We start from the raw sequence: 21,228 nt of genomic DNA on the forward strand, positions 1-21,228 counted from the left end.
GGGGCGATTAAAACAGTTGGGACTGGCGTTAGAGGCATCTCTGAGCTGTGCAAAGTGGGTGCTCAAATCCGAACTCTAGCTGTCTGGCAGGGCAGTGAGCACTCTAACCACTGAGCCATCTTTCCAGCCCCAGTGTGTTTATTTTGAGAAGTGGTCTTGCTGTGTAGTCCAGATTAGTCTCGAATCCGGATGCCGGATGCCTCAGCCTCCCGAGTGCTGGGTTTACAGCACTCCATGCCTGGCTTTAGGAAGCACAGCAGATTCTTCATAGTGTGAATGGGCCTTGTCTGATCAGTTCAGTGCTGAAATAGAATAGTGGATGAGCTCACCCAGGCTCAGTAGACTACCAGTAGACTACCCTCTGTAGATAGTTCTTCCCAGGCCTTCTCACCCTCCCTCCATCTGTCTCCTCATACATATCTTCCTCTTTCCCCTTTCTGTACCCCATGGATTCTGTGTTCCTGGAAAACCTTGGCTAATACATATATCAAGGACTCCATGTGTCTCTGTACTCTCATCCCCCACTAGCAAGTATAGCCTCACTCCTTTTTTACAGATGGGGAAACAGGCAGAGCTGACAGAGTACTTCCCAGCTGTCTTTGTTAGGGTTTCTATTGCTATGAAGAGACCATTGTAGCACGATTCTTAAAAAGTCTTATTAATAAAAACAAACTAGGGAGCCAGGTATTGGGGTAAACACTGAAAGATCAAAGAAACAGAACAAGCCACAGCTAAACTTACCTTGCCAACTTCTCAGCTGATCCTGTTTCCTCAGACTGGAAGCCTCTCAGTCCTCATCTGGAATGAATCTCAGCTGAACTGCTGCTAAAAGCCTAAAAGCTTAACCAGCTCTAGTTCCTGGTCCTCATGCCTTATATACCTTTCTGCTTCCTGCCATCACTTCCTGGGATTAAAGGCATGTGTCACCATGCCTGACTGTTTCCAGTGTGACTTTGAACTCAGAGATCCAGACGGATCTCTGCCTTCAGAATGCTAGAATTAAAGGTGTGTGTGCCACCATTTTCTGGCCTCTATATCTAGTGGTGTTCTGTTCTCTGACCCCAGATAAGTTTATTAGGGTGCACAATATATTGGGGAACATAATATCACCACACAGCATGACCATGGAAACTCTTACGAAGAAAACATTGAATTGAGGTGGCTGGCTTACAGTTTCAGAGGTTCAGTCCAGGTTCATCATGGTGGGATGGGGGGGGGGGGTTTGCAGGCAGACATGGTGCTGGAGAAGTAGCTGAGAGTCCTACATCTTGTAGGCAAAAGGAAGTGGTCTGTCTCACTGGGTGGTATCTTGTGTAGCAGGAATCTTAGAAGGTCTTATTAATAAAATCAAACCTGAGGCCTTGTATTGGGGTGAATGCTGGAAGATCAGAGAAGCAGAACAAGCCATAGCTACCTCACCTTGCCAATTCCTCAGCTGATCCTGTTTCCTCAGACTGGAAGCCTCTGAGTCCTCATCCGAATGGTTCTCAGCTGAACTGCTGCTCCAAAGCCTGAAAGCTTAACCAGCCAAAATGCTTCTAGTTCCTGGTCTTCACGCCTTATATACCTTTCCACTTTCTGCCATCACTCCCTGGGATTAAAGGCGTGTGTCACCATGCCTGACTGTTTCCAATGTGGTCTTGAACTCACAGAGATCCAGATGGATTTCTGCCTCTGGAATACTAGGATTAAAGGCGTGTGCTACCACTGCCTATTCTCTATGTTTAATATTGTGGCTGTTCTGTCTCTGACTCCAGATAAGTTTATTAGAGTGGACAATATTTCGGGGAACACAATACCACCACAATCTTGAGCATGTATGAGACCTCAAAGCCCGCCCCCACAGTGACACACTTCCTCTAACAAGGCCATAGCTACCCCAACAAAGCCATGCCGGCTAGTAGTGCCACTCCCTTTGGGGGCCATTTTCTTTCAAACCACCACACCAGGAGAGTGGTGTTGCTGGGAGGTGAACCCAGATATGTCTCTGCTATACTCCTGTGTTCACACTCAGTGTTGTATGTACCTCCTTGGGGAGACCCATTCTGCTAACCCTCAGAGCAGCTGCTGATTCCTGCTGGAAGGAGCCAGTGAGGGACCCTGCCCATGTGCAAAGCTCTGGGTTCGAGCTGATTGGCCACAGTAGCTCCCTTCTAGGTGGAAGTAACATGGATACCCTGGCTGTGACTCACAGAAGGGAAGGATGGCATTTTTAGCTCTTTATGTTTTTGAATGAATGGTGCCAATTACTCAGGGGCATACCGAGAAGCTTTTACAGTTCTGAAGATGGACCCTGGACTCTAGCACATGACAGGCAAGTGCTCGACCACTGAGCCCTACCCCAGCCCTCTGGAAAATCCTCTCTCCCAGTGACCATAGCAGGCCATTGTAGAGGTCAGAGGTGGTGGGGACAGGGGAAGGCAGATTTGATGCCAAGTCTGTATTCCTGGCAGTCTTCTCCATCAGGTCACTGGCTTCTGGGCTCTTCTGTCACTGTCTCTAGATGACCCTCCCATGATGTCTCCTTTTTAACTGCAGGGACTCAAGGCCATCGGTGGTCCCTTAGGCTTGGGGCTGTTGGTCTCAAGGCCACGCTCCCCATTTGGGTTCCTGAGGCTTTGCATGGTCAATACTGTCAGTCCCCATGTCTGCGGTCACCCACAGAGCCCCTTCATTTCCCTGCTGTGGCCAGGGCCCCAGCCGCAGCCCTGAGCCTGGACAGGGACCATTTGACTGTGGCCGGACGTCCCTGCCGCCGCCGCTGCACACAGTCACTCAAGCATATGTTCTAAGGAAATGAGGGACCATCTGCTCCCTCCTGGATGCTGTGACCCGGAGCTTCAGCAGGATGGGGCAGAGGAAATGGCAGGGTCCACACCTGCTCCCTTCAGCCAGCCCTGTCTTCATTTCCTTAGTCCATGCGTCAGTCCAGTGTCTCCGTCATCCCAGGGTGCAGAGAGCCGAGGCCGGTTTAGAGCACAGGCTCTGTGCCTGGCATTGGAGAACTGAGCCTTGGGCTGGCAAGATGGTTCAGAGGGTAAAGGCACTCGCCACCAACCTGAGTTTTATGGTGGATGGCAAGAACCCACTCCTGCAACTTGTCCTCTGACCTCCATCATTCACCCTAGCACGCACGCGCACACACACTGTAAGTTAATTAGTAAAAAATACTTTGATCTCACCCTTCATTGTAGCTCATCGAGTGTATCCTATCCCACCCATTTCCCTGATGAGGACACTGAAGGACAGGTGGGTGACAGGATACAAGAGGGAACAGCCAAGCTTCAATTTACATCCCTGGATGTTAAGCCACAGGACCCCTCTGCAGCTTCTTGCCCAGGGTGGAGTCTCAGCCCTGACCCTTCAAGTCTGACACTTCTCAGTAGCTGGGGACCAAATGAAACATTTGAGAGACAAAGTTCTGGGGTGGCAGCCTGCAGCACGTGATGCTTGGTGAGTGAGGACCGTTCAGCCTCAGTATCTGTCCTGGAGGCTGTTTTATGGGCCCCATGATCCCGCCAGTTAGTCTAGGCCATGGCAGCCTGTGACGGCAGTGGGCGTAGCTACCTTTCACGGATGAGAAACGGGGTTGGGGGAGCAGGGAAGATGCTTAGAGGTGAGGAGGGGAGTGATGCTCTCATCCCTATGCAGGAAGCATCCCAGGTCTACAGAGTGCCCCACTCACTACCTCTTCAGATTCTTTTTTTTGAGGTCTCAGGTAGCCCAGGCTGGCCCCAAACTCCCTGTCCTGTTTAGCTTTCTGTTGCTGTGATAAAATATGGACCTAAAGCAACTTGGAGGAAGGAAACGATTCTTTTCGGCTTGTAGGTTGTAGTCCGTCGTGGAGGGGCGTTAGGGCAGTCACCTGGGGGGCAGGAGCTGAAGTGGAGGCTGTGGAGGAATGATGCTTACTGCCTTGCTACCCGAGGCTCACTCAGTTTGCTGTCACACCATCCAGGAACCCCTGCTGAGGGGTAGCATCTCCTACCGTGAGCTGAGCCCTCCCACATCTACCATTAATCAAGAAAACCCCTCTAGAGGTCTGCCCCCAGGCCAGTGTGATGGAGGCAATTCCACGGTTGAGGTCCCTCTTCCCAGATGACTGTAGCTGGTGTCAAGTTGACGAAATCTAACAACCAGCGCCCTGTATGGCCAAGGCTCCACCTGAGTGTTGGATGCCAGCCCTACACCACCATACCCAGCCACTCTAGAGATGTCTTCTAACATCCCATGCCCAGCCTGTGGGCAACCAGTGCAGACCTCTCCAGTAGTCCCTGCCCAGCGTCCAAACAAGGTAGACTGTGGACCCTGCCTAGAGGAAGGTCCACACCTCTGCACCCTAAGCTAGCGCAGCACCAGTGTGTCCAGGAGGAGGGTAGGGGCGGAGACCAGAACTGAAGAGACAAGAAAGGGTATGAGGGTCGTGAGGGCGCAGAGCGGGAGGCGTGGGGAAAGGCAGCCATTGGTTCCTACCCCAGCCCCTTCTGTCCATCGGGCATGCCAACTGGTACGCCTACTTCTTCTCTTCGTGTGCCAAAGGGGACACCAAACCAGTGGGCCAGGCTGGGCTCACTGTGCCCATGGCCATCCCCCTGCCTTCTCTATCTGCTTTGCATGTCCACCTTGGCTGTCACCTTCACAGCCAGGGGCCACACCGGTATGAGCTCAGGCTGGGTGTGGCCACATCACGAAGACGCCTTGTCCTCCCGTGGCGTGCAGGCCCCACTGGGCCCCAGAACCGTATCCTGCCCCAGTGTCCGTTCCTTCCCCAGAGCCCTTACGGCTGTCCACCTGTCCCCAGGCAGGACCGTCACTATGTAAATGTCTGTGCAAATCTCAGTATGGGGTGGCAGGCTCGGCGGCGAGGTAGGGGCATCTCCTAAAGCGTGACTTCGCTGTCATGGGGCCCCAGGCAAGGACACTCCACTTGCTGTTTCTCCTACTACATGTTCTGGCTAAGCCAGTCCAGCTGATAGAGAACTCCGACTTCCACCTGGCTGGGGACTACCTCCTGGGTGGCCTCTTTTCTCTCCACGCCAACGTGAAGAGCATCTCCCACCTCAGTTACCTGCAGGTGCCCAAGTGCAATGAGTGAGTCTCCATATGAAGCTGTGGGTGGTGGCGGGGTGGGCATGGAGTCAGGGTCAGGGAAAGCAGAGTCCTCAGAAGGCCGGGCCAGGGCCCAGAATGCTTCTCCTCATTCCTTGCCAACCCCCCAATCCTAGACCCAGCCTGCTAGTCTCCAGTGCCCCCCACCCCCTGCACGGTCTGTGTTGCTGAAATTTCAAGCAGTTGTGTTTGTAATCCTGAGATCTGGAGTGCCCCTATGTTACATCCCTGGAAGGGCAGGATGTTTAAGCTCACAGGGTCACCACCAAAGCCATCCTCCACTGCCTGTGGGAGCCCCAGTCAGATCATGTCAAAGCCTTGTCTAGATGCCAGGCTCTGTGTGGTGGTGTTTGAGTATTGGGTTCAGACACCGGACACTGAAGGGTGCTTTGCAGTTTCCAAGGTTGTGGCTAGAGAGACAGGGAGTGCTCCAGGCTTGGAGAGTCCTCCTTCTCCCTCCGTGAGCCATTTGGGGTGACAGCACCATTTAGAGATGGGAGCCATCCTGACCTTGCTCAGGAGGTGGAACATTGTGGGAGATGGGAAAGAGGGAGGGAGGGAGAGGGGAAAGGCTGACGAAGGGTTGATGCTGGGAATTCCCCACTTAGATAACAATGAGGAGAAGGATGCTGTGTGGACTTGAGGCTGGGGAGGCTGGGGCAGTGATGGCACCGGGCATGGTGCTAGGTTTTCTGATGCCTGCGATGATGATGGTGATGATGATGGTGATGGTGATGATGATGGTGGTGATGATGATGGTGATGATGATGATGGTGATGATGAGTCTGTAATGATCGGCAGGACCAGTGGCAGCGACATGGTAATAACACTGAAAATGTTGACTGCAGCAATAATGGTGGTAGTTAAATGGGTACAAGGATGGTGGCGGTGAGGTGGTCGTGGTTGTAGTAGTTATAGTGATGGTGGTGACGGTAGTCGTGATGGCAGAAGTATTGGTAATGGTGGTGTTGATGGTTATTGTATCGTTTTAAAGATGGGGGTGTTGATAGTGACTGTTAGTAGTTATAATAATGGTGTTTATGGTGGTGATGATGGTAGTGGTCATGGTACAGCAGTGGTGCTGGTGATGGTGTTGGTGATGATAGCAGTTATGGCAGTAATGCTGGTGATGATGTAGTGGTAGTGATGATGATGATGGTAATGATGGTAGTATTGATGGTGATAGTGGTGTAGTAGTAGTCATGGCATATGGTAGTGATGGTGGTAGTGATGGTGGTAATGATGGTAATATTGGTGATAGTGGTGTAGTAGTAGTGGTGGCATATGGTAGTGATGGTGGTGGTAGTGGTGATGGTGTAGCAGCAACAGTGATAGTGATGGTGGTGGTAGTGGTGGTGATGGTGGTAGTGATTATTGTTAGGGATGGCATAGTGGTAGAAACAGTGGTAGTCGTGGTAATGGTGTTACTGACGGTGGTATTGGTGTAGTGATGGTAGCAGTGGTGGTGATGTCGTTGTCGGTGATGGTAATGGTGTGGTGATGTTGGTGGTGGAGATGATCACAGTAACAGGGACGGCAGTGGTGGTGCTGGGACAGGGAGAGATGGTGGTGACGGTGGGGATGGCAATGATGGAGGAGATCAGTGTGGACAATGAAGGGTGGACAGTGGTAGAGATCACAGTGTGGTCACAGGGACAGTGGTGACAAGGATGTGGTAAATGCCAGAATCTTCTGTAATACTCCTTGTCAAGCTTTCCTGTGTGGGGAACCATCATTATCACCAGCACCACCATCACCATCATCATCATCATCATCATCAGTATCCCCTCCCCTCCCTGGGGACCCGCCCTCACAGTGTGAGCCCCGCCCCTCCCTGGGGACCCGCCCTCACAGTGTGAGCCCCGCCCCTCCCTGGGGACCCGCCCTCACAGTGTGAGCCCCGCCCCTCCCTCCCTGGGGACCCGCCCTCACAGTGTGAGCCCCGCCCCTCCCTGGGGACCCGCCCTCACAGTGTGAGCCCTGCCCTCACAGTGTGAGCCCCGCCCCTCCCTGGGGACCCGCCCCTCACAGTGTGAGCCCCGCCCTCACAGTGTGAGCCCCGCCCTCACAGTGTGAGCCCCGCCCTCACAGTGTGAGCCCCGCCCTCACAGTGTGAGCCCCGCCCCTCCCTGGGGACCCGCCCTCACAGTGTGAGCCCCGCCCCTCCCTGGGGACCCGCCCTCACAGTGTGAGCCCCGCCCCTCCCTGGGGACCCGCCCTCACAGTGTGTGGCCCTGCAGGTTCGACATGAAGGTGCTGGGCTACAACCTCATGCAGGCCATGCGCTTCGCTGTGGAGGAGATCAACAATTGCAGCACTCTGCTGCCGGGCGTGCTGCTTGGCTACGAGATGGTGGATGTGTGCTACCACTCCAACAATGTCCATCCTGGGCTCTACTTCCTGGCACAGGATGACGAATTCCTGCCCATCCTCCAAGACTACAGCCACTATATGCCCCACGTGGTGGCTGTCATTGGCCCAGACAACTCTGAGTCTGCCATCACTGTGTCCAACCTCCTCTCCCATTTCCTCATTCCACAGGTGATTCCTGGGAGATGTGGCTGGGGAGGGGCAGAGGGTGAGGAGCTCTTTCCTGTCAGCCATGGTAGGAACATGAGCAGGGGCAGGCAGCAGTTCAAGCACAGGAGGCAGGCTGACTAACTGGAGCCTGTGGTGAATCTCTTCACCCTCTGAGGCTCAGTTTCCCCATCTGTAAAGTGGGCTGATGACGCTCCACCCAGGACTTTCTGTGGGTTGAAGTGGTCAACATGAAGGAGTTTTCAGCACACAGTAGGTGGCCTGCAGTGCTATCCTTCCCACCAACTGCGTCTTTCTCAGGAATGAGAACTAAAGAGTATTCAGAATTAGCTTGCTCAATTGCCTGGCACAAAACCTGACTCACAGCAGGCCCTCAAGGAGTGCCTCCGGGGCCTGGGGAGATGGCTCAGGTGGTAAAGTGTGCAAGTGTGGGGACCTGGGTTTGGATCTTCAGCACCCACATAAAACACCAGGGCCAGCCCCGGGGGCCGGGGATGGATGGAGACAGGATTCCCTCAGCTCACTGAATGGCCAGTCTTGCTCTATGAGCTCCAGGTTCATGGAGAGGCCTTATCTCCAAAAACAGGGGGGACAGTAATTGAGGAAGACACCTAACGCTGCCTTCTGGCCTCCATACATGTGCACATGAACCCATACACACATGCTCAACACATGTGTGTACATACACACATGCACACACATATCATGCATACACACACACACACACACACACACGTACACACACTCGTACACATGTACACCCAAAAAAGTGCCGATCGTCTCACTTATATTTTAAATTTGGGGGTGGGGTGGGGCATGAGATGGGGGTCTCTCTACATAGCCCTGATGTCCTAGAGCTCACTCTGTAGATCAGGCTGACACTTCAAACTCACAGAGATCCACCTGCCTCTGCCACTCGAGTGCTGAGACTAAAGGAGTGCCCTGCCACGCCTGGCATCTTTTGAGTTGTTTTGGGTCACATCTTCATTTGCTTTTGGGGAGAGAATACACGCACATTTTATGGCACATGTGTGGAGGTCAGAGAACAGTCTGTGGAAGCTGATTCTCTCCTTCCACCAAGTGGATCTTGGAAGAGTGAGCTCATCCTCGGGCATGGCGGCAAATGCCTTTTCCTTCTCGGCCATCTTGCAAAGCTCTGACTGCTGTCTGTCTGTCACCAGCCACATGGGTGAAATCGCCCAGTCCAGCACAGCTGTAGAATACTAACTAAAGATCAGATTGGCACACAGTAGGCTGGCGCAAGTACTGGACTTTCTGCTGTGGCTCTTACCTTGTAAAGTACCCAGAGCAGGGTCAGACACATGGTAGGTGCTAACTATGTGCTAACATTTTGATGTGCAATGTCTGGTCCAGGACTGAGCTCATCCCTTGAGCACCTACTGTATGCCAGGGACGGTTGTGGGTGCTGGGGAAACACCTGGGAACCAAGCACAAATCCCTGCCTGCGTGCAGTCTGTCTCCTACGGGAAGACACAGAGGATACGTACAGATAAATGAGAGATGCACAATGTCAGGAGCGCTATGGGTAAAAGGCAGAGTAGCCAGGGTGGAGAGAGAAGCAGGCTTGAGACTTTTCAGCGTGCCGATCAGGTGGGTTTGCTGACCACAGGACAAAGGCTCCAGGGCTTAGGGGAGCTATGCAAGCAGCCGGGAGGAGGTCATTCCAAGAGGTTGGCAGATGTGATGGTAAGAGACACCTGATGGGCTTACAGAACAGGGTGAGCGGAGCCAAGGCCTGGAGGAAAATAGGAGGCAGGGGAAGCAGAGGCCACGAGGATGGTGCTGGGATGGAGTCGGGAGGTCGGCGATGGGTGGGTACCCTCAGGGGACAACTGAAAAGACGGGCCGGTGAGTATGTGGTGTGTGCAGAAGGCCAAAGATGCCACCAAAGCTTTTGGCCTGAACACTGGAAGGGATGGATTCCCTAGGTGAGAGGGACCTGCAGGTGTCCATGCAGGCAGAGATGAGAATGAAAGTCCAGTGTAGACTGACTTCCTCAACCTGGATCAGACTTCAGGAAGTCCGGTGCCAGGTGGTTCATTGTCAGCATATTTAAAACACAGCATGATTTGGGAAAGGTTTTCAGGCAACAATCATTCCCATCCCAGATTCACAATAAAGCTTACTGTGACCATGATAGTAGGTTCTAGCTAAAAGTCCTAGAATCTAGTGTGGTCTCTGACTGATAGCATAGAGGTCAGCAGTACATGGGACTTCTCCTCTAAGGTTCTATTAACTGGGAGCTAGGGAGGAAGAGTCTGGCATAAACATTCTGGGGGATTTGGGTGAGATCTTCCTCTATAGCAAAAGGTGGGTGAGGTTTGCCTCCACAGATAGCAAAGAGGTCGTCAAGTCGTTAACAAAATCCACACAGCTTGCTGGAGATATTTCATTTGATCTCCCCTATTGAGAAGACACCCCTATGTGATTAACATTCCTGGTTTCTCTGATGATCCATGGACAAAAAGATCTTTATGCTCCCAACACTTATGGACATCTGGGAAGACGCTGGATGGACTCAGAGGAGAGCCATTGGGATTGGAAAGGTCAAGTTTGAGATGGGAGGTGGACATTTTCAAGTCCACCCCTGAGGTTCAGGAGGGAGGTTGGCCAGAGCTGGATGATGGTGTCTCTGGCTTGAAACAATGTTTACACAAAAGGCTGAATGAGAGTTGGGAGGCAGACGAGGGTGGTGGAGGAGAAACGAGGCTGGGAGCCTGCATTTAGGGGTGCACTGAGACTATGAGGTCACAGCAGAGGGAAGGAACCGTGAAAAGAGATGGAGTAGCCAGTGAGGGGAACAAAGCCTCATCTGGGGTCTAGGAGGTCATGTGGCCAATGGTGAGGCTGGGATGCCCTGAGAAGATTAAAAATGGCGCTCAGGATGTGCGGTAGGAGCTCAGTCAGGGTTCCTAAGTGGTGGGAAGGAGACAGATGTGTACCACCTAGCCAGGATGTGACACACAATAGATGCCCTGTCAGGGGCAGTAGGCGATGAGGAGACTGATGTGGGTCACTCCGACAAGTCATAGTGCATAGCAGGGTCTCATATTTACTAAGGTGGCCATGATGATGACGGTGTAAACCCATCCCTGGGCATGTATGTGTCCCCACATGTCACCAGGGCGATGATGTCAGGTGGAGTGCCTCCTCTAATACCTCACTCCGGCAGGTCACGTACAGCGCCATCTCTGATGAGCTGCGGGACAAGCGGCGCTTCCCCGCGATGCTGCGCACAGTGCCCAGTGCCAGCCATCACATCGAGGCCATGGTGCAACTGATGACTCACTTTCACTGGAACTGGATTGTGGTACTGGTGAGCAATGATGACTATGGCCGGGAGAATGGGCAGCTGCTGAGCCAGCGTCTGATCAGAACAGGTGACATCTGCATCGCCTTCCAGGAGGTTCTGCCCACACCCGAACCCAGCCAGGGCATGGGGCCCGAGGAGCAGAGCCAACTGGACAACATCCTAGAGAAGCTGCAGCGGACCACAGCCCGGGTTGTGGTGGTGTTCTCGCCAGAGCTGGCCCTGCACGGCTTCTTCCGGGAGGTGCTGCGTTGGAACTTCACCGGCCTCGTGTGGATCGCCTCCGAGTCCTGGTCTATCGACCCAGTTCTGCACAACCTTACAGAGCTGCGCCACACGGGCACCTTCCTGGGCATCACCATCCAGAGGGTCTCCATCCCTGGCTTTAGCGAGTTCCGAGTGCGCCACACCAAGGCAACGCAACCCATATCCAACAAGACCAGCCCACGGGCCACGTGCAACCAGGACTGTGATGCCTGTTTGAACATCACCGAGTCCTACAGCAACGTCCTGATGCTTTCTGGGGAGCGTGTGGTCTACAGTGTGTACTCGGCAGTCTACGCGGTGGCCCACGCCCTGCACAGGCTCCTGCGCTGCAACCAGGTCCGCTGCACCAAGGAAGTGGTCTACCCATGGAAGGTGAGGGCCTACCTAACCTTGCAGGGACCGACTCCACCGTGGCCGTGCTCAGGGACTCAGGATACGGGCAAAGAAAAAGCTGGACTTGGCTGTGTGTGTGTCCGTAACCCCAGTGCTGGGGAGGGTAGAGATGGAAGGATTGCTGGGGTCGCCAGCTGCCAACTAAGCTCCAGGTTCAGGGAGAGACGCTGTCTCAAGGGAATAAGGTGGACAGTGACAAAGCAGGACACTTGATGTCCTCCTCTGGGCTCTGTGCGGGTGCACAGGCATGCCCCCCCCCCCCGACAAATACACTATATACACACACATACCCCGAGGGGTACATCAACACAACAACACAGCTTTGTTCTGTCTCAGCCACGTGTCTCTGCCGCATAGCCTCAGAGCTTAGTTCCACTGCTCTAAGTACTTACGTTCTGAAATGCGCAGTTCTTTGAAAGGTGTTTGGCTGTCGGCCGGATTTGACTCTTGAGTGCTGAGGCTCTGGTAGCCCTGTCCCCATTCAGAGCGGTGCTGCACCGCTTGCCAGGTGCCCGCTAGGACGCATCGTGATGCTTCTTTCACACCTAGGGAGACTGAGGCACAGGGAGCCAGAGTCACAAAGCCAACTAAGTAAGGGCAGAGCGAGGACTGCAACTCAGGCCTGGGCTGCTCTGTTCAGAGCACATTCTGGCCAGCACCAGTTTGGGGAGATGGCCTCCGAAAGAGCTGACCCTGTGGTGTGGGAGAATGGGAAGGACTGAGTGCAGGGAAAATTCCAGATGATATTTGCGGTGGAGGAAACCCCCAAGGGACACCCCAGGTGACTTTTAGGGAGGGGAAGGTGAGAAAGCAATATTCTCTGCTACTATTCTAAGTTTTTTTTTCTTAATTTATTTATATGAGTGTTATGTATGTGCACCACATGTGTGTAGTACCCATGGAGGCCAGAAGAGGGCGTTGGATCCTTTGGAGCTGGAGTTACAGGTGGTTGTGAGCAGCAATATGGGTGCTGGGAATTGAACCCAGGTCCCTGGAAGAACACTCAGTGCTCTTAACGGTTGAGCTAGCTCTCTAGCCCGCATTCTAAGGTTCTAATGGGGCTCCAGAGTCCAGAAGACAGGATCCTACTGCTTCCATTTTGCAGAAAAGAAATTGGAGTCCAGAGAGGTTGAGCAAGAGGCCCAAAATTTCAGGAGTGTGGCAGGGATGAGGCCTAGCTCCAGGCACACCAGGTTCCAAAGTTACCTACTACCCGCCGACCGATGCTCCCCCAGAGCTTGACACGCACATTTGACAGGTGTTGAGGCCCGTGCAGGGGTGGTAGACTCCCAAATGTCTGGTCCCATCTCTGATGCCAGCTCTGCTTCCCTTCTTTCTGACCCCTCCAGCTACTCAGGGAGCTCTGGGATGTCAACTTCACCCTCCTGGGCAACCAGCTCTTCTTCGACCAACAGGGGGACATGCCAATGTTCTTGGACATCATCCAGTGGCAGTGGGACCTGAGCCAGAATCCCTTCCAAAGCATCGCCTTCTACTCCCCCACCAAGCAGAGGATGACCTACATCCACAATGTGTCCTGGCACACCCCCAACAACACGGTCAGCTGGAGGGTAGCAGTGGCTGGGGGCTTGTCAAGAAGGGCCCTCAGAGATGCATCAGTCATGGCCGGTGGGGTCTCCGTTTGGGGTGTAGGGCCTGGGGTCCTGTCCCTCTTTGCCAACGGAGAACTATGGAGTTTAAGGTGCTCTAGCTCCAGCAGATGGGGGACTGGGGGCGGGACTCTGCTTACAGCCCCGTGCTGCAGTGCATGTGACTTCCATATCAGCGTGAGGTGATGGGATTACGTACATTCTTTGATGCTGCCACCAAATGACTGAGCAGCTTAAAGAATGAAGGGTTTATTTCTGCTCGGGGTGGGTGCACGAGGTGTAGGTGTAGTTGTAGGTGTGTGTGTGTGTGTGTGTGTGTGTGTGTGTGTGCGTGCGTGCTAAGGACACAGTCCATCATGGTGGGGAAGGGATGGCAGCAGGAGCCCAAGGTGGCTGGTCACATGATATCCACAGACAGGAAGCAGAGAGAGATGGAGGCTGGTGGTCAGCTCACTTCCTCCATTTTATTCAGCCCAGGACCCCAGCCCATGGGACGATAGTGCCCACATCCACAGTGCCAAACCCAGGGTGGATCTCCCCTCCTCTGCTAAACCTTTCAGGAGACACCATCTCAGACACACCCAGAGGTGATTCCCATAGTTTTTAAGTTTCATCAAGTTGTTAGGATTACGCATCACAGAGACCGAGGCTACCGCTCTCCCCATTGTGTGGATGAGAACACCAAAAGCACAGAGAGGTTGTGTAACATCCTTAAGTCCACACAGCTGGTCTGTAGTCGAGGCTTTCTCTACATAGCCTTCCAGCCATAGCCAGTCATTCAGTGTTGAGCTTGTGGAGTCAACCAGGCTGGTGTCTTTGTCTTTGTTTTCTTGAGCTTAAACCACGGGTGTTCTTTGTCTCAGGTTCTGGAGGCAGAAGAAGAGGGAGAGGTGCCGCTGGTCCCTGAGGAGGCCAGGAGCCAGTTTGGCCTCTCTCCTGGTGTTTGGCAGCTTGTTGGTGCTCCCTGGCTCTCCCTGGCTTGCTGGTGCTCCCTGGCTCTCCTCGGCTTGCTGGCTCTCCCTGGCTCTCCTCGGCTTGCTGGCTCTCCCTGGCTTGCTGGTGCTCCCTGGCTCTCCCTGGCTTGCTGATGCTTCACTCTGATCTTTGCCTTCTTCACCTGGCAGTGTCTTTGTGCTCTTGTCAGGGTCCACGTGTCCCCTCTGTGTAAGAACATAGTCCTCGCCGATGAGGGACCCTTCTTTTCCTTAATCATATATGCAATGACCCTGTAATGGAATCGGGTTACATATTCAGGTCATAGGCATTAAGATAGCATAGGTCTTACTTCAGTCTGAGTTCCCCTTGAAATGTAGAGCCTGAGGCAGGATTACAGATATGCCCCCAAGTGTCATGATTGGGAGCTGGAAAAGCATGCAGGAGGGAAGAGGAGAAACCAGTCCGAGGGAATGCCCTCAAGCCAGACCCTGCTGTGAACCACTGGAGGGCCATCTTTCCGTCACCTTCTAAGGACTGGCCTTCAAGCTGTGTCCCAAGCAAGAGAAATGGTCAGCATGGATTGGCTGGATCTCGTCTCCTGGTGGCCACAGGTTGCTCTGTGGTGTGCTAAGCCCTTGTATTTCCAGGTCCCACGTGGCTGAGGGCCTAGCAGCTCCAGGTGGACATCTTACACCACACCCCCATGGTAGAGAGTGAAAGGCACAGCCTGGCAGCTGAGCGGGGTGCTGGCAAGTGATGGCCACATGAGATTGTCCTGCTTGAGTCTGGAGGGCCACCGAGCCTTTAAGGCATTGGGCAGCCCTGTCTGTGCAAAGGGGGCATTTGGTGGGCAAGTAACAGGTGGCGACCATCTCTCTCTTCCACCTCCATTCTGGGGTCTTTCCTTTTCACTGGCGTGTGGTTGCTGGTTGCTCTGGTTGACTACTTCAGAGAATGTCTATCCTAGGGTCCTCGGCCCTCAGCCACCTGGCTGTAAATGGACCTTAGCAGTTATCCCCGAGACAGAGGCATAGGGCTGTCCTCAGGTATCCGGCAGTCTACCCTGAATGCCCTAGCTTCTTGTGAGAACCCAAGCCCCCTCCTTCTGGGACCTTCTCATTCGCCGGTGGGGGGTCCTCAGAGGAACTAGGTGGTTTGCTATGGATATGTCTCCCCACTGGGGACCAGAATCCCACCCCTACCACTCTAAGTCCTCGACTTTTACAATCTAGTGCGGAAGTTCTTAACCTGGGGGTCTCAACCCTTTGTGGGGGGTCACCTAAGACCATCAGAAAACACAGATATTTACATTATGACTCATAACAGTAGCAAACTTAATTATGAAGTAGCGATGAAATAATGTTGTGGTTGGGGTCACTACAACATGAGGAACTATATTAAAGGGTCACAGAATTGGAAGGTTGAGAACCACTGCTCTAGTGAAAGCCAGTGATTTGAGGTCCTTTATTATTTGTTTGTTTGTATATTCCACAGTCATGGGGATCAAACCTAGGGTCTTCCACGTGTTAAGCAAGAGCTCTACCATCTGGCCATATCCTGCTCTTCCTCCTCCTTTTCCTCTCCCCTTCTTCCTTCTTCACTTCCTCTGCCTCCCTCCCTCCCTTCCTTCCTTCCTTCCTTCCTTCCTCCCTCCCTCCCTCCCTCCCTCCCTCCCCCTCCCTCCCTCCCTCCCTCCCTCCCTCCCTCCCTCCCTCCCTCCCTCCCTCCCTTCCTTCCTTCCTTCCTTCCTTCCTTCCTTCCTTCCTCTCTTCCTTGTCCACAGGGTCTCTAACCCAAGCTGGTTTCAAATACACTGTGTAACAGAGAATGAACCTGAATATGTGATCCTTCTGCCTCCACCTCCTGAGTGCTTGGGATTGTAGGCATGTCCTACCATCCCTGGGTTATGGAGTGCTGGGTTCAAGCCCAGGGCTTCACGAATGCTGGGCAATCTCAACCAACTGAGCTACATCTCCAATCCCCTTGGTTTTCTTATATAGAGTCCCGCTGTGTAGCCCAGGATGGGTTCTCTGCAAGAGCAGTCAGTGCTCTTAACCTCCGAGCAGCCTCTCCAGCCCCTCCTTCTGTTATTTATTTATTTATTTATTTATTTATTTATTTATTTATTTATTTATTTATTTATATCTCATTTGATTTTTCTGTGCTTGGAGAACATGTCTACCATGATTACAATCTTTTTAATTTGGTTAAAACTTGCATCGCAGCCAAGTCTGGATAGTGTCCGTCCTGGGAGATTCATGCACATTGGAGAAGATGCCGCGCTCTGCGGCTGCTGGGCAGAGTGTCCTAGTAGAGTGTGTTGTTTTATGGTATTGGTCAACTTCTCCACTTCATTGTGGATCCTCTGTTTAGTTCTATGCATTAATTGAAAGTATGATGTTGACATTTCCACCTGTCAGTTTCAAATACTACACATTCTCTGTTTTCCTTTGCTTCTTGCTTGCTTTATGTATTTGGAGTCTCTCTTGTTAGGGGCGTATGTGTTTATACTTATATTATATGTGGTTGCTGTGCGAAAGGCTTACATGTTTTTCATGCTTCTTTTCTGGGGTTTCTTATAATATCTTTGGGTTTCTCTTGAGATTCCATCTTTTATTTTATGTATTTGTAGTTTTGTTTTTTAATCTGAGTGAGTAAAGATTCAGCCTCAGTCAGTCAGTCAGTCAGTCAGTCATTTGCTTGGTAAGTTTTCTTATTAATTTGCTTTCTCTGGGGTTATTTCTCCTACCAGTAAGTGGAACACTCTGTGTGTTCCTGAATACCCTCTTCATGCACCTGACTGCAGCTTTGGAGGCTGTGCTGGGCTCCACAGCCCAGTTCTCTGGGGATCTGAGTTGCTGATTCCGGGTTTGCTCTTCTGTCCTCTCACTGTGAGGACTTCAAGCTTCCCATGATCAAGCTGGAAGCCAGCCATGCCCAGTTTTTCTCAAAGCCCCATTGAAGCTCTCCCGTGTAGCACTTTTAGCTTTCTCCATGGTATTTAAAACTCTCCATCTAATTCATGAAAATACCAGTCTTCAATGCTGTACACCAGTGTCTGGCATCAGTTTATGCCCCAAGTTTGTGTGTGTGCAGGTATGCATACACATGTGTGCTGGTGCATGGTACGTATGTATGTACATGTGGAGGCCAGACATTAACCTAGAAATGCCATCTGATGACCGGTACAAGAAGTATGTGCATGTAGTGGGACATGAAGGCAGAGACCTCAGACTTGAAAGAGACAAAAAGAGGTAGGCTCTGGTGTTGGGGGGTCCTTCTGGGGCTCCCTGGTCTGAGCCCTGGCCCCTTCTTGTGTATGCCTGTAACAGACGGTTTTCCTTGGTCACAAAATACAATCTCCACAGGATCTGGCCGCTGCTCACCCACCCCAGAGCTGTGGCTGCCTGAGGTACTTCACTGTCTCCTCCCTCTACCATGCTCCAGCCACACATGGCTCCCCTCACCAGGCTCGGACACTACACCTTCCTCATCCTCTTCCACACCAGCCTCACACCTACTGTTTCCTGTGTATAATCCATCCATTCAGTCCATGCTTCATGACCTTTCTGTGCTGGGCTCTTCAGGAACACTGCCCGTGTGTTCTAGTTCACCTGAGACCCCTGCTTTTCAGAAGGACAGGAAAGCAGGAGCCTTGGCTGTAAGTGACAGGGAAGCAGGAGCCTTGGCTGTAAGTGACAGGAAAGCAGGGTAGCGGGACAGGTTTTGGTGGTTCAGGCGAGGACAGATCCAGGATCTCTCGATATCTTTCACTTCTCCCCCACCAAGATCAGGTTTTTCTTTGGCCATGATATCCTCTTGGTGGTGTGATGGCTGCCAGCACCCCAGGGTTGCACGATATCTTGTCTACATCCCCAGGAAGTCTCTGTCGTAACCCTTGGGTGTTTTGCCAGAGGATGATGGGTTGGATTAGGTCATAGACAGGCAAGCCAAGAGAGTCCTGCAAGACCCGGTTCTAACAGCAGTTCAGACAGGGCCAGGCTACCCTGTCCCGAGGAGCATCCTGCTAGGTGTGCGGGGGTGGCGGGGGGTACACTGGCCTCTCAGAGGGTGGGGAAAGAGGGCTCGGGGTCTCTTGTCTTCTTCCTCCAGATCCCCATGTCCATGTGTTCCAAGAGCTGCCAGCCTGGGCAAATGAAAAAGCCCGTGGGTCTCCACACTTGCTGCTTTGAGTGCGTGAACTGCTTACCAGGCACCTACCTCAACCTCTCTGCAGGTACGGCTCCCGTCACCCCTGCTCGGCCCTTCCTCAGCAGACCTCGGCTTCTGTTCATGGCTCAGCACCCCTACCCTGTCCTGGAGTTTTTAGGGGTCCCTTCCCTGTGCCAGGGTCTCTGAGGCCTTCCCAGGGAATGCAAGTATCCAGAGGCCAGAGACCAAGCCTGGTGCTTCTTGTGGCTTCCCATGAAGCACAGTCCCCAGTACAGGTTTCTGTGTGTGTGATGCTCCGGGATCAGTCCTCACACTGTGTGCCACGCACTTGAGCCACTGAGCCATCCCCCCAGTTCCACTGACTGAATTCTCACTTGATACACACTCTCTCTAGAACACCGACCCCAGCGTTAAAATTCACACCAGTGTAGCACAGTTCAGGGTTGAGTGTAAAGCTTTCTCATGACCTCATTGATGAAAAATTAATTGATGATTTCACCTTTGAATAATAACACTTGTTGTGTGCCCAGCGGCACGCAGGGCCCCGACTAAGCGCTGGTCAAGTCTGTTGAAGGCTCCTGCTAAGCCGTCTGTCACAGCTGTCAGCCGCCTGCAGACAGGAGCCAGGCTTTACTGGTCTCCAGAGCCCTCTATCTCTGGTACCTGCCACGGTGTCCAGCTCTCAATGGGGCTGGGGACACACGGTTCATAAAGAGCTTACCTTGCATGTACAAGGACACGGGTTCGGTCCCTAGAACCCATGTGAAACAGAGCCAGGCATGATGCATTTGGAACCAGGGCTGGGGAGGTTGAGACAAGTGGATCCCTGGGGCTCACTTGTCAGTTTAGATGATTTGTTGAGTTCCAGGCAAGTGGGAGACCTAGTCTCAATAAAAAAGAAAGAGAGAGAGAGAGAGAGAGAGAGAGAGAGAGAGAGAGAGAGAGGAAAGAAGGAAGAGGATGACATTTGAGGAATAATATTGATGTTGTCTTTTAGCTATATACCCATGTGTACACACACACACACACACACACACACACACACACACACACACACACACACACACACACACACACACACACACACACGCCCCATGCAAACACTCCCCCCCCCAAATGCTAACAGAATGAGGGCCTTGCGGATGTGGTTGCAGGCCTCTCCCACTAGGGGGCGATATCTTGACAGAGTGGTCTTTGATTTGGGTTCTGAGCAAGGAGACCGGGGTTTGAATCCTTATTTGGTAACTTACTGGCTCTGTGACTTTGAGAGAGGGACTTAACCCAGCTGGGTCCCATTTATCTGTGAGGTCAGGTTCCAGGGGTCCTTGCCTCCCTCTGGTTCAGGGCCCAGAAGACACAGCCGCTCACAGGTGGGGATCCAGCTGATGGGAGTCCCTGTGGGTTCTTGCAGATGAGTTTAACTGCTTGCCTTGCCCGGATTCCATGTGGTCCCACATGAACGCCATCACTTGCTTCAAGCGGCTGCAGGCCTTCCTGGAGTGGCACGAAGCGCCCACCATCGTGGTGGCCTTACTGGCTTCCCTAGGCTTCTTCAGCACGCTGGCCATTCTGCTCATCTTCTGGAGACACTTCCAGACACCCATGGTGCGCTCCGCTGGTGGCCCCATGTGCTTCCTGATGCTGGTGCCGCTGCTGCTGGCGTTTGGGATGGTGCCGGTGTACGTGGGGCGCCCCACGGTCTTCACATGTTTCTGCCGCCAGGCTTTCTTCACCGTCTGCTTCTCCGTCTGCCTGTCCTGCATCACCGTGCGCTCCTTCCAGATTGTATGTGTCTTCAAGATGGCCAGACGCTTGCCACGAGCCTATGGCTTCTGGGTGCGTTACCACGGGCCCTATGTCTTTGTGGCCTTCATCACGGCCGTCAAGGTAGCCCTGGTGGCGGCCAACATGCTGGCCACCACCATCAACCCCATTGGCCGGACTGACCCTGAGGACCCTAACATCGTGATCCTCTCCTGTCACCCTAATTACCGCAATGGGCTACTGTTCAACACCAGCATGGACTTGCTGCTGTCCGTGGTGGGATTCAGCTTTGCTTACATGGGCAAGGAATTACCCACCAACTACAACGAGGCTAAGTTCATCACCCTCAGCATGACCTTCTCCTTCACCTCCTCCATCTCCCTCTGCACCTTCATGTCCGTCCACAATGGAGTGCTGGTCACCATCATGGACCTCCTGGTCACTGTGCTCAACTTCCTGGCCATCAGCTTGGGATACTTTGGCCCCAAGTGTTACATGATCCTTTTCTACCCAGAGCGCAACACTCCAGCTTACTTCAATAGCATGATCCAGGGCTACACCATGAGGAAGAGCTAGCCTTGCCCACCGGCCTCAGGGGCAGAGACCCCAGCCTGCCACTGGTGTTGCTATGCCATTCCTGTAGTCTGGACATTTTTACCCACTTAGCACTTGAAAATACCCATACTGCACTCCCCCCTGCCTCCCCCCGCCCTGAGCTATTTCACTTGCCTGGAGCTTGCCACTCACTTATGGAAGAAGCCACCCAAGGTGACCTATGGGGCTCCAAGTACAGTCTGATTTGTAAGCCTACCGCTGCCATCTGGTGGTCACAGTGAGCACCTGCAGGCTGTGGCCCATGCCTTCCAGCCTGCTCAAGGCTGGTCATTGTGAGGCTGACCTTGGGCTCCAGCATGTTTCCTGTTTCTGTGTTTCATTTCCAGTTCCTGGGGAGCACAGGTTTGGCCTTCTATGTTCTAACAGACAGCTAGGCATCATGGGTCCTTCATTGTTGCTTATGAATAAACTTTCCTTGGGTGAAATCAATGTCCCTTCTTGATTTCAGAGGTTCCCCGAGGAAAGACCCACAGACCCAGTTGGAGCATTCAT

The 21,228-nt window shown here is 52.9% G+C and overlaps 1 protein-coding gene across 1 annotated transcript; it reads left to right on the forward strand.

Moving 5' to 3' along the window:
- The first annotated feature begins 4,900 nt into the window (after nt 1-4,900).
- On the forward strand, nt 4,901-20,697 carry Tas1r2 (taste 1 receptor member 2). Its single transcript, XM_006980918.3, has 6 exons — nt 4,901-5,091; nt 7,350-7,650; nt 10,841-11,617; nt 12,988-13,197; nt 18,298-18,421; nt 19,769-20,697. Exons 1-6 carry the CDS (start codon nt 4,901-4,903, stop codon nt 20,695-20,697), a joined length of 2,532 nt encoding a protein of 843 aa, XP_006980980.3.
- Nucleotides 20,698-21,228: the final 531 nt, after the last annotated feature.

The sequence above is a fragment of the Peromyscus maniculatus genome, chromosome 2, assembly GCF_049852395.1.
Source record: "Peromyscus maniculatus bairdii isolate BWxNUB_F1_BW_parent chromosome 2, HU_Pman_BW_mat_3.1, whole genome shotgun sequence".
In the NCBI taxonomy this organism is placed as follows: Eukaryota; Metazoa; Chordata; class Mammalia; order Rodentia; family Cricetidae; genus Peromyscus; species Peromyscus maniculatus.